This window comes from Mustela erminea, chromosome 9 (assembly GCF_009829155.1).
Source record: "Mustela erminea isolate mMusErm1 chromosome 9, mMusErm1.Pri, whole genome shotgun sequence".
Taxonomy (NCBI): Eukaryota; Metazoa; Chordata; class Mammalia; order Carnivora; family Mustelidae; genus Mustela; species Mustela erminea.
In genome coordinates, this window is record NC_045622.1 from 54,809,814 (window position 1) to 54,822,591 (window position 12,778).

General features: G+C 51.4%; 1 protein-coding gene across 2 annotated transcripts in view; it reads right to left on the reverse strand.

Annotated features, from left to right (window-relative positions):
* The window catches only part of SLCO2B1 (solute carrier organic anion transporter family member 2B1), a 45,211-nt gene that overhangs the window by 13,910 nt on the left and 18,523 nt on the right, over window positions 1–12,778 (reverse strand). For both annotated transcript variants that reach the window (XM_032358260.1, XM_032358261.1), the window contains exons 7-8: window positions 10,738–10,928; window positions 1,393–1,492 (exon numbers count right to left, since the gene is read on the reverse strand). In XM_032358260.1, the coding sequence (XP_032214151.1) occupies window positions 1,393–1,492; window positions 10,738–10,928 (291 nt within the window). The remainder of the gene's footprint in view (window positions 1–1,392; window positions 1,493–10,737; window positions 10,929–12,778) is intronic.

A 12,778-nucleotide genomic window follows, 5' to 3' on the forward strand; every position in this document is an offset into this window, starting at 1 on the left:
TCCTGTGCCTCTCTGGCAGCCAGAGGGCTCGATCTCGTTCCTTGCTTCTATCTCCCATCGCAAATACACTTTGTACATACCGTCTATCTCTTCATCATCTTTTGCCTGTCCTTAGAACAGATGGAAAATTCCTGGAGGGCAGGGCTATGCCTTTCGCTCAGATAGGGATAACTTCTGGGGAACCCAGAGCCATGTCTGCTGGATAGCTGCTTCCCTTAGCTTAATGTCTCTTCCATCAAGTAAGCTAGGGTTTCTCTCCACTCAGAGACTGTGTCTCCCCCATCAGACAGGGGCCTTCTCTAACTCAGGGACGGTCTTTCGCCAAGAATTTAGGCCTTCTCCAGCTGAAGGGTCCTGGTTCCTCTTTCCTTTGGCTCCCCCATGGCCCCATGTACTCAAAGCCAAGCCTCAGGTCATCACTGATCCCTCTGGAACTCAGCAGAAAGGCCAGAAGCCAGGCTTGGGACCAACTACAGGGCCTATGTCTAGCCCCCGCCCTGGTCTCCTCTAGGCTCACGGAGAAGCTGAAACCACCAGAGACAATCTGCCCAGGACACCCACTCCAGGATCCAATTTCGGTGATTGGCCCCAGCTTCCCTCTGGGCAGAAGCCAAAGCTGTGATTAATAAACTCTCCCAAGGAGCAGCCTGCTGGGGCCTTTCAGCAGCTGGGGAGTGATCTGAGGTTAGGGAGTCTAAGCCCCTCCTGCCTCTGGGCCCAACCCCATGCGGTCCAGCCCCCCCACCCTTACCCCAGGGAAGCTGGAGAACTGGAGGCTGGATTACTGGTATCCCAAACAACATGTCGTAGGATACACTTCCAAGAATTGGGCCTGATTAATTTCCTGTTTCAAGAGTTCTCAGTGGGGGCAGGGGTGGGCGCTGAAGCAAAGCCTGTAGTCATCACCTTCCTAAACCATAGGCAGCTCAACTTACTGTCCTGGGACATGGTCAGCCTAATAGTAGGGCAGGGGTGATAATTGAAAAGATAATTATACCTTATATAAGTAGGGTTTTTTTTTTTTAATAGTATGCGAAAGGCTTTCCATTCATCACCCCATTTGAGTCTTGTAATAGTCCTTGAGGGAAGCAGAGCAAGGATTATTGGCCTTGAGGGTTTGGAGGGCTGAGAGGAGGGAGAGCCAGGCTTGCTAGGGGGAAGGAGAGGAATAACACTTGCGCTTGACCTAGGGGGACAAGGAAGATTTTGATAGATAGCAATAGAAACGAATGTTCCAGGCAGAAGGGTTCAACTAAGTCAAGACTTACAGAGTGTATGGTGCTCATGAGGGGTCTGTAGGTGTGAAAGAAAAATCAAGAAGGGCAGGAAGGGACTGGGTCCTGGATGGCCCCACGTGCCTCTCTGGTCCCACTTCTCTATATCCTCCCTTACCTTTGATGAACTGGATCACTGTCAGGTCTGGTGCAATCTGGGTGAGGCTGTCCTGCTTCTCTTGGGACTCCGCCAGGCTCTCAGGGGGAGAATCTTCACCCTGGGAGGACACACAACCAAGGGCCGTCAGCTGGATGCCAGACATTCTGCTCTGAGATGCCTGTGGGCTGGGGAAGCACTCTGGGAGAGAAGAGGGCAATGGCCAGTCACCTCATCAGAAGCAATAGGGGTCAACAGTGTTCCATGAGCTTCAGCCCTGAATGAGCATGGACGGATTGATGCCAACATGTGCTGGGGCGGGGAGAGAACTGGTCCCTGAATGCCATATAAGGACCTTTGCTTCACCTTGGCCGGGGAACTCCGAGAAAGGCTGAGGTTGAAGGTCCTGCTAATCCAGGAGGTGGGCATTCTGAGCAGAAGGGAAGTTGATTTTCAGAGAAAATCACTATGTTCCATATGCACATAGGTCTGAGTCAAACGTTGTTCAGTGTCTCTCCCCTTCTGGGCTCCCAGCTCTGCGAGAGCAGGGATCGTGTTTATCTTATTCTCTGTTGAAACCCTGGTGCCTAGCATACGGCCTGGGGTGGAATAGTGGGTATCTATTAAGTATCTATGAACAGAAAGAGTGGAAAAGACAGCTGCCATAGGCAAAGAGTGCGGCCAGGCTCTAGGAAGAAAAAGATTGACAGGAGAGGCAATTGCGAGGCAAGTGAGCTCCTACACAGCTTCAGTTCGGAATGGAGCATGGGGTCCACACTGAGTACCCCAGGGGCCTGGCAGAATGTAGATTCCAGGTATCCCAGGTCACCGGTATGCAGGCTGGGGGCTCTGTCCTCATGCGCACCTGCAAAGGAAGGAGACTTATGCTCCGCCCAGGAGCAAAGCAGCTGCGAGTTTCGGTAACTTGCTCAACATTGCACAGAACTATGATCTGAGCTCAAGACTGCATGTGCCTAAAGCTCATGCCTTATCCCCCTCAGCACCCATGAGTCGGAAGCCCTGGTGCAAGACAGGCAGAACTGGGAGGCACCTTTGTGGACTAATGTGAAGGGGCCCAAGAGCCCACAGTCTAAGTCACTGCGTGAGGCACTGTGGGTCTGTTACTCATTTATACCTCGAAGCTACCAGCCCTGTGTGGCCACTGGGCACTGGAGATACAGCCAGTCCAGACTGAGATGTATCATGAGTATCAAACACAGGGGGCATTTCAAAGACTTAACATGGAAGAAAAAAATGGAAAATAGCCCATCATTAATTTTTTAAACTGATGATATGCGGAAATGAGAATCAGAGATCTCCTCGCACCTTCCCGTGTCCTAGCCAAGCCATGGAGAGTGGTGCAGGAAGGCCACAGCACCTGAGGGAGGGGGTGCTGCGGTCGGGATACTGCCCCAGGAACAGAGGGAGGAGGGGCTGAGATAAACTAAGAACCTTCCAGTGTTCTTATCCAGTATGGATAGACAGACGGGATGCCAGGCTCGGCTCCGCCCTTGGACGGGCAGAATCTGTGAGTTCCTTCCTTGCTTGGGGTTCCTTGTCCTCATGTAAACAGTGAGGGTGACCGCAGCGTCTGCGTGTCCAGCCCCCTGTGGTCTAGGCAGCACTTTCACATCTGCCATGTCATCTGATTGCCACAACAGTCTGGTGAAGGGGTCCTTATAGCACCTATTTCGCAGAAGAGGAAACTGAGGCCCCAGAAGAGGATGTGTCACCCAGGGAGCAATGGGCAGAGCAGATTGTTGAAGGCAGGTCCTCCAGGATCACCATCTCACCCCTGGGTCATGCTGTGAAAAAGAGCATGGAGCAGGGGAGGGGCGGAACTTCAGGGGCTGGGGGGAGGGAGTGGTCAGGGAAGGCCTCTAGGAGAAGTGAGGTTTGGGATTTGGAAGGGAGGAAGGGAGAAGTTATTGGAAGCAAGGGCATAGGATAGCAGGAGTGAGGGGGGGGCGGTTGGGGGAAGGGCCTGTCTGTGCAGTGGTTTGTGGGAGTGGGTGATGGGGAAGCCATAGTGTCTGGGGCAGGAGCTGGTCAGTTTGGAGGTCCATGCTAATGGACTTGGGCTTTATCAGATGGGTGCTGGGCACTCCTGTCCTGGGTTCTTCACAAGTTTCTGCCTCTCTCCCCAGATCTGCTTTGAGGACTCCTGACCAAGCGCCGGCTCCGGAAACTAGAAGCCTTGTGGCTAGCTCAGAGCAGGGCTTGGAGTCAGACACATCACATCTGGCTGTGGTTTGCCCTGGTCAGCAGGCCTGTGCTGAGAGAGCCGATTAGAACTTCCCCTCCCTCAGGGCCATGTGCTGACAGCTGCAAGCTTGTGGGACCCAGGGTGCCGTGTGTGGTCCGGTATGTGCAAGGACCCTGTATCTGCTGGGCCTCTAGGGCTCCAGGAGCTGTCCTTGGAGGAAGTTGGGTTTCTGGAAAGGTCTGATCAGGCCTGTGACTCCAGCCCCACAGAGCCTCACTGACCCTGGCGGGTGATATGGTATTCTCTGCCAGCCCTCAACTGTCATCGCACATGGCCACAGCAAGTGGCCACAGGGATGGGGTGATCTGCTAGCCTTCCCACCACCATGAGAGGGAGATCATGTTTCTAGCAGAGCGCCTGGAGATCTGAGCTCTGCGGAGGATTGCGACACACTTTCTCCAGCTTTCTTGTTGAGATCTGTGCGACTGGCCATGCCTCCCTTGTCCCTTTGGCCACCAGCAAGCCCAGAACCAGATAAGGGGTTTGGTTTTATCAACCAAATTCATCTTTGTGGTCCACGCTCCTATGTTTCCCCCTCTCTTGCTGATACCCCTTTTGATGCTGTTTCTATTTTCCTGCTTCTTGGTCCTGACTTAGTTAGTGATTCAGCCCACATCCCTCCTGCTCTTCCCGGATCTGAATCCCAGCTCCGCCCTCCACTAGGCCGGGGGACGAGTTGTTTAATCTCTGTAACTTGACCCTCAGGTGTAAAATGCGGGCTGTAGCCTAAACTACTTCACAGGTGGATTACAAAGATTAAATGAGATCATATATACAAAGAGTTTAAAACAATACACAGTCCAGAATAAACTATAGATGTCAGCTTAATTTCCCAATTTTACTAGTTTGGTACTTGAGTTTGGTGTGAGCTGTAAGAATATTAGAAAAACGGTCATTTTTCCATTGTTTTTGCTCTTAAGAGGTGGCTCGATCAGAGAAAGATATTAAGAATAAGCACTCCCGCTGGTCAGGTACTGAATAATCCACTTTCCACTTTGCTGGTTTCATTCTTTAAAAATCCCAAGGTGTGGGGCACCTGGGTGGCTCAGTTGGTTAAGCAACTGCCTTTGGCTGGGATTGTGATCCCAAAGTCCCAGGATTGAGTCCCACATCAGTCTCCCGGCTCCATGGTGAGTCTGCTTCTCCCTCTGACCTTCTCCCTTTTCATGCTTTTTCTCTCTCTCTCTCAAATAAATAAATAAAATCTTTAAAAAAAAAAATCCCAAGGTGTGGATATTAGTGTTGTAACCATTTTACAGATTTCAAAGTTCCAGGTGCGGAGGCGGGATTCATAACCAGGCTGGTCTCATACAGACACAGCGGGTCTGGCTCCTGCTGGGGGCCTTCCTGTCACCGGTGCAGATGCCTCAGGCACCGAGAACCCCAGCCTCCCAGGCCAGATCAGCTACTGATCAGCTCTCTCCGTGAGCCTCAGTCTCCTCCTCTGTCAAACGGGGGTATTGGACTTGATCAGTGTTTTTAAAATGGGGTTTTGGCAGCAAAACCCTTTCTCCAATTGAACCTCACTCAAAAGACTGATATAAAAACACATAAAACTAGAATCTGTCTGATTGGGGTGTGTGTGTGTGTGTGTGTGTGTGTGTGTGTGTGTGTGTATACACGTGCTTGTGTGCAGAGGGGGTGGAAGACCTTTAGTCCTATTAGGGGACACTCTCTTCAATCTCCCTACAGTGGCACCCTTGGAGTTCTGTGGGTACAGCTTAAAACCACTGAAGCAGATCACCCCAAAAAGCCTTCCTGTCCCAGTGTTTGAGGAAGCTCTGATCTACACCAAGCTGTGAGTAGGGGTGAGGTTCACCGTAGCCCTGTGGGGCCAGACTTGGCTTGGTACAGACTGGTACATGGGGAGGTGGTGCTGGCCAAGCTCTGGGCACAACCTTGACCCTCTCTGGACCTGAATCCCTCCATCTGTAAGACAGAGTTGGGGTTGAACTGGATGATCTCTCGAGACATTTTACCTTAGAGCACTGAGGAGGGGTAAAGGTGGAATCACAAGGCCTGGGTTGCTAGGGATGAGGAAGGATGCATGAGGGCTCCTGGGCTGGCTGGGAGGGGTCTAGACGCAGTGCCTGCAAGGGAGAGGTACCAGGCACAAGGGAGACCCGAGTCACCTTGGACCTCTCAGGGGCTGCAAAGGAGCACAAAGTCCAAGGGTAACAGAAGCCTCCCAGCTGGCCCTAAGTCCTGGGTTTTAAGGGCCACTGCCATTGCCCACTCCTGCACCCATCCTTGACCATTCTCCCAAAGAAGCACATCAGGTCAATGATCAGGAGAAAACAGATTTCATGGACTCCTAGACTCATGGGCCAAAACTGTAGCCATATAGAAACATGAATTTTGGAAGTCAAAGACTATTTGAGGCATAGAATCATAGAACAGAACTACTTGAGAATCTTTGCTAGAAACATAGAACTTTAAAACTGTATAATATTAGAATCCCAGACTCTGGGAGACAGCCTAGAATAACAGACACGGAGACTCCTGGGAAATAGGAACTGAGAGAAGATGACAGAGACCAGTTGTGCTCAGAGGCCAGGCAGGGACAGGGGCTCTCGATGGATGAGACCTTTCTCAACCCCTGGTCCAGCACCAGGGGCAGGCATTCAGCGGGACCTGAGGCTATGGAGGCCACAGGAGGGTTGCTGCCTGAATGGTGTCCTACAACCATAAGGACAGATGGGGCCAGGTGACCTGCTAGGGAGCCCCTAAGAGGCCATCTCTACTCCATAGGCCCTACAGAGCCATGTGCCACAAGTCCTACAGAACCTTAGAAATTGGCTGATTATGGAGAGGGAGACTGAGGCTTAGAGAGGACTAACATCTGCCATAGTTCACTCCTAGAAGGGTGTCTCCTGGCCATGATGAGATCAAAGATTCGTGGGCAGAACCAAAGACAGGAAAGCAGAGCTCCTCCCCTCCATGTCCTATATGGCCTCTCCCATATACCATCTCCTAATCTTCTCTGTGGAGACTCTTCATGCTCCTCTCCCTGCAGGCAGAGAACTCTAAGCACTGGCCATGGGAGAAGCATGAGCTGTCCATCAGTCATCCCTCTGTCCATCTGCATCTGGCCTTCCTTCGTTACCTGAGAGCTTCTTGGGGGCAGAGGCTGAGGAGTGCACCCTTTTCTCCCACAGTGGAGGGGCTCATGTACTGCTCCATTTAGAGAAGACATCATTGAACCTGTCAGAGCTGGTAGACTCTGTCCAATCTGCCCATTGTACAGATGAGGAGACTGAGGTCAAGACCTCCACTGGGTCACAAAACCCTGATATTACATGCCACCATTAAAAACTGCATTTACGTGTAAGAGGCTATTTAGGGAAACTCTGAGCCTGGGAGAAGACACCCGAAGGGATTTCAGAAAGAATCTCCCCTTCACTTTCCTCTGCCCCCCACCACCCGTGCCTGTTCCCACTCTCTACAGAAGATACATCCCCCCATGTCTGTGAGCCTGGACCTTCTGGCTGCCAATTCTGCCTCACTGGGCCCTTCCTCCCTGTCCATCTACCTCTCCTTCAGTGGCCTGAGTGGGCAGGGGCCGCCCTTGTCGCTGTAAACAGAGCTGGCCCAGGCAGAGCCTCCTTGAGGCGGGTGGGGGCGCGGGGAAGGGGGGAGAGAACAGTTCCTCCCACATCAATATTTATTGCCTGCGAGCTGCTGCAAGCAGATCTTCATGTTCTCAGCCTTCGGTTCTTTTTTAAGAACCTCTCACCCCCTTCCTTCCTCACTCCCCATCCCCCATGTGCTGACAGAATGAATCCAGACAGCCAGACAGGTTCACAGCCGGGGAACCAGGGCTTCCAATCATCACAGAGATGCTGCTCTTCAAACCCAGATGTCTGCCCCACAGCAGCTTGGACGCAAGAAACTCTGCATTCTTAGACTTTTAGGCACACAGACTACAGCTCCCCAGAATTGGTCCTTGGCACATTATTACATTATGGGGCTGCACAGAATGGGGAAGCGTCTTGTTCAAGGTCACCCATCGGACACATGACCAAGCCCAGCCACGCCTCCCACTGGCTTCTTCACCTAGTCCACCCCCTGGCTCAAGCAGCTGTCCTCTGTTCAGATGTGAGGCTCAACCTGGACATTGCCCATAACCAGAAACTCCTCACTTCCTCTGTGACCACCCCTACTTCTAAGAACTGTTGCCCCAAGTTCTAGGAATTCTTACCTCATTCAATTTCTGGCCTGAGCTAGGCAGAACCAGGAAGGGCCATCTGTGGTTTCAAGTTGCCTTCTTCCCCTGAAATTGGTCGCTCTGCAAGGCCTGCCTCCCTCTACCTCTGAGCCCAGCACCAGCCCAGGCTTGCACTGTCCTGGGATGTCCCCTAGCAGATCAGCACCCGGGCCCTAGCAGTGTCCCTCCTGGGTGGCTCCTGGACTCCTCCCTTTGTCTCCCCCCACTGCTGGTGCACTGCTTCCCACCTGAACCATAGCCAGAGTGGCTTCACCAGTTTCCCTGCCCTCCCTGCTCCCCACACATGTCCTCTGTCCCTTCCTCTACTTAGACCCTATGACAGAGCCATAGGACCCCCATTTACCCTCCTTCCAGGGCGACCAGCTGTTCTTGAAGCTGGCAGGCAAGCCCTTTCCTCTTCTGACCTCTATTGGCTGTTCTAACATCAATTTTCACTGGTCTCCCATATATAAAACTTCTGCTCCAGCAGGGGGTGGAGGATGGGTAGTGAGGTTCACAGAGCAGCCACGTTTGGGGTTGGACAGACTTGAGCTCAAATTCTAGTTTTTCTAGACGAACACATTTTCAGTTCTCTCTCCTAGGCCCAGACTTTTATGCCCTAAGGAGGAGGGCCTCTCTCCCATCACAGCCAGCATATTCAAATGCACCAACATGCCTCATTAAATAGAATTATTCTTGCTGCAAAATATTCGACAGGCTTTTTACAAATCATCCCCTTGAAACTAGAATTACTTAGCAACAAATAATTTATGATCGTGATTTCTCAACAATTACTTCGCTGTGAAATAATAAGAAATATATATTTATGCAAATGTATATATTCCTGACACAGAGCTCATAAAACTCTTGTAAATAAGAGTGCTTAGGAAAATCTTCTAATATTTAGTCTTTGACCCCAGTTCCTGACATAGAGCTCCGAAGATCTGTGTAATTCCCTGTGTGCTAGGAAATGACAACAAACTCTTAAATCCCTTGCAATTTCCTGGGTGAGAGGAATATCCTTTGTTCTAATGAGATGACTCTCAGTGGGATCTTGGAAGGGAAATGGTCACCAGAAAGAAGACGCTCCCCTGCTCCACCCCCAATTCTCTAGAGGGGGAGAAGGGCTGGGAATGGAATTAAGGATTGAGCATGTCTATGTGGAGAAAGCCCCCCCCAAAATCCTAATAGTATAGGGTTCAGTGAGCTTCAAGGTTGGTAAACACATCCATATGGCAGGACGGTGACATATCCCAACCCTACAGGGACAGAAGCTCCGGCATTTGGGACCTTCCCAGTCTCCTCCTTATGTATTTCCTCATCTGGCTATTAATCAATACCCTTAATCAGATCCCTTACTATATAATTAGCAGGTAAACATGAAGTAAGTGTTTTCCTGAGTTCTATGAGCTGTTCTAGCAAAGAATGGAATCCAAGAAAGGGTGGCAAATCAGGAACCCCTGATTTGTATCCAAGTAGGACAAAAATTGTGAGTAACCTGGGGACAGGCCTACTACCCGCAGCTAAAGTGGGACTGAGCCCTAACTGTGCGATCAGAAGCTATCTCCGGGTAAACAGTGTCAGAGTTGAGGGAAACTGTGGGACATCTAGTGGGTCACACACATTCTTGGCCGGCCTGAGAATCACCCCACACACATGGTCACAGAAGAGTTGTATGTGGGTCCTCAGGAAAAGAGAAAATCAAATGTGCAAAATTTCAGAATGTAATGAGATGTGTGTGAATGCTAAAGAAAATTCGATAAAGTCAACACTAATGATGCATTGAACTTCTATAAACCCTTCCTATTTTGTCATTTTGTTGTGTACTTTGGAGCCTATTGATTGTTTTAAAGGGCTCTGGAAAATTGGAGGGACCTACCCCCAATCTTCTCTCCTGCCCAAGAGATCTCTGAGGAAAGACCACCTGCCCCTCAGTCGAGCAGGGGGTTTTAGCAAGAGATCCTCAAGCACCTCATAGCTTGTTACTTATCCATCAATCTTAGTCCCCTCTAGGCTGTGCCTGTTTTAAGAGTAGAGGCCACATGCTGAGCTCCGGTGCCGGCCTGACACCTGGCCCAGAAGATGCACTTCACACACATTTGTTCCCCTCCCTGCTTCTGAAAGGCTGGATTCTTTTCTAAAAGCTGAACCCTTGGGGCGCCTGGGTGGCTCAGTGGGTTAAGCCTCTGCCTTCGGCTCAGGTCATGATCCCAGGGTCCTGGGATCGAGCCCCACATCGGGCTCTCTGCTCTGCAGGGAGCCTGCTTCCTCCTCTCCCTCTGCTTGCCTCTCTGCCTACTTGTGATCTCTGTCAGATAAATAAAAAAAAAATCTTAAAAAAAAAAAAAAATTAAAAAAAAAAAAAAAAAAAAGCTGAACCCTTTGTGCACCCTATGGCCACACCTAGAATTCCCCCTTTCCCCTCTCTAGGCTTCCACCGTCCGTCTGTCAGAGCCCAGTTCAAGTCCTGCCCCTTCAGAGAAGTCTTCTCAGACCCCCTACCCATTCTCCACCTCCTCCTCCTCCTCAATATTGCTCCAGCGTGGCACGTGTAGAACTCACAGAAAGCATGAAGTGATGAGCAGAGAGACAGCGTGTTGGTGAGACGGGGGCATGGGCTCAGACAGGCTAGGGTTCTCCCCGCAGTGCTGCCCTCGCTGGCCATGTGATCTTGGCTAGGTCCTTTCCCCTGGCCCCTGATCTCCTCAGCTGTGAAAGGGACAGGACATATTCCCTGTGTGAGGCTGTCGGGGGATGCAACGGAGCCTGGACGGAAAGGCTTTGTAAACTGCTGAGTGCAATGCCCAGGAGGGATGAAGTCTAAGGTTCCAAGGGAGGACTGGTCAGTGGGGGCCGGAGTCTGGACTAGGGTGGATTTGTGGAGGGGACTTACTTTGCTGACAGATGAGGCTGTGGCTTCCAAGACCCTTCGCCGAAAGCGGAGCTCGTGCTTCTCCCTGGGCATCTCCCTAGGGAAGAAGAAGTAGGGCACTGCGGCCAGAGCCACTGCCCCCGCAGAGACGAGGAAGCCCAGCCACCAGGCACCCACCCATCGGGGGTCCTTTGAAGTCAGGCTAATACCACCTGGAAGAGAAGACCAAGGTGATGTTAGGGTCAGGATGGGCTGTCCGTCTTGGCCACCATCCTGGGACTGGCCTTTGAGACCTGAGGTGGCCTGGGTCAGGAGTCAGGAGACCTGGACTCCAGCTATGGTTTTGCCAGTTACGTCCCGTGTGACCTTGGGCAAGGCCTTGATCCTTCCTGGACTCAGCTTTTCAATGACTGGGTCATGATAGCGGTCAAGGCTATGGACTTTGGAAATGCACTGCTGAGTCTGAATTCCATTACTAACATATACTTGGGCAAATTGCTTAACCTCTTTGTGCCTCGGGGTCTTCCTCTGTAAAATACAGACAGAAGTAGTACCTACATCACAGGGTTGTTGTGAGAATCATAGAAATCAATACAGGTAAAGCATATAGAATGTGCTGTACAGATGTCTGTTCTTCTTCCTCCTTTTACTGTTACTGTTATGAGGGTTATTATCATTAAATCAATCATTAGGACCCTTCTTGTGCTTCTCAGACCTGCATCATTAAAACCACCAGGTTTTTATCAAAAACACCTCAGACCACCTTAAAACTACCATGGGGTGGAGTGGGAAGGTGACCAAAGAGTCTTCCCTTTAACAAGTTCCCCAGGTATAATTAGGACTTGATTATTCCAGGTGTGCCTTCTGGCTAGAGGCCCGCTTCTCCCATCCAAGCCCTTACCTCGAGGCTGAGTCGAGGCTGAGTCCTGCTTCAATTGCCACAGCATCCACAAACACTTTCTAACCACACCGATGCATAAACACAGCAAGCCCAGGAGTAGGGCTGGTGTCCAGGTGCTTGGGCCTGAGCGCTCCTGGCCAGGGGCCAGAGTACACAATTGGCACTCAGCAAATGTATCTGTAAAGCTGGGGCTGAAGCTGGCTTTTGTACTAATTCCCTCCTCCGGCTATTATTCCCCCTGCTTCTGTGCCAGCCTGGTGAGTGCGAGCACAGGCATCTCCCCGACTCCCCCGCTTCTCACACACTCATCTGTGCCTGTAACACACCTGATCGCCCATGAAATCCCCCATAGAGAAAGGGTAGGAAGATCAATCTACAAGAACACAACGGCCCGTGGAGGAGCCACGTCTGCCAGGATGATGTCAACAGAGCCCAAAAACATACCGCCTTCCCTGAAGCAGGGGCATGTCCAGGAAACCTGAGGAAAGTCAACCAGAGCTGGCACTGGGGGGCTGGGCCCCCGCTTTCTAGAAGGAAGGAAGGTGGGGTGGAGCTATACCTAGTGAGTCTTGTTCAGAACTGCCTAGGAGGCAGCCTGGTGCAAAAGCCAGAGAAGAAGCAGAATCGGCATGTTCATCCATTCGCACATGTGTCCCCTGAGGTTCCTAGGGCTTGCTGGAAATCTCCAGGAGAGAGGGATCCTTGCCTTGTTCCTACAGAGCATCAGAGCTCAGGGACCCTTACCACTCCCCACTCCCGGCTGCCTTCAGATCAAGCTTTGGTCCCACTTCTTGGCCCACCCCTACTACTGCCCGGATCAAAGACTATGGTTCCCTGAGCGGAGCCCTTGGCACAGGTTCCCAGACTCTGAGATGGTCAGAAGTAGAAGGGTCCTGAGAGGTCACCCAGTACATTTCCCATCTGAGGTTGGCCCAAGCTCACCGAATCCTGCTCCAAAAATTCTCTCCTGCAAGCTTCTCTATTTGACCTGGGTCTTGTTGCCCCTAAAGATGGGAGCTCCCTACAGGCCAAGAACATATGTGGTCCTGTGTGCCCTGCAGCGTATCCAAAAGCAGGCTGGGGTCAGGGGGAGCTCAGGGACAGGACTGGGCGAAGAGTCATCCTAATAGCAGTGACAAGACAACTGCCTGTCTGGTGGCG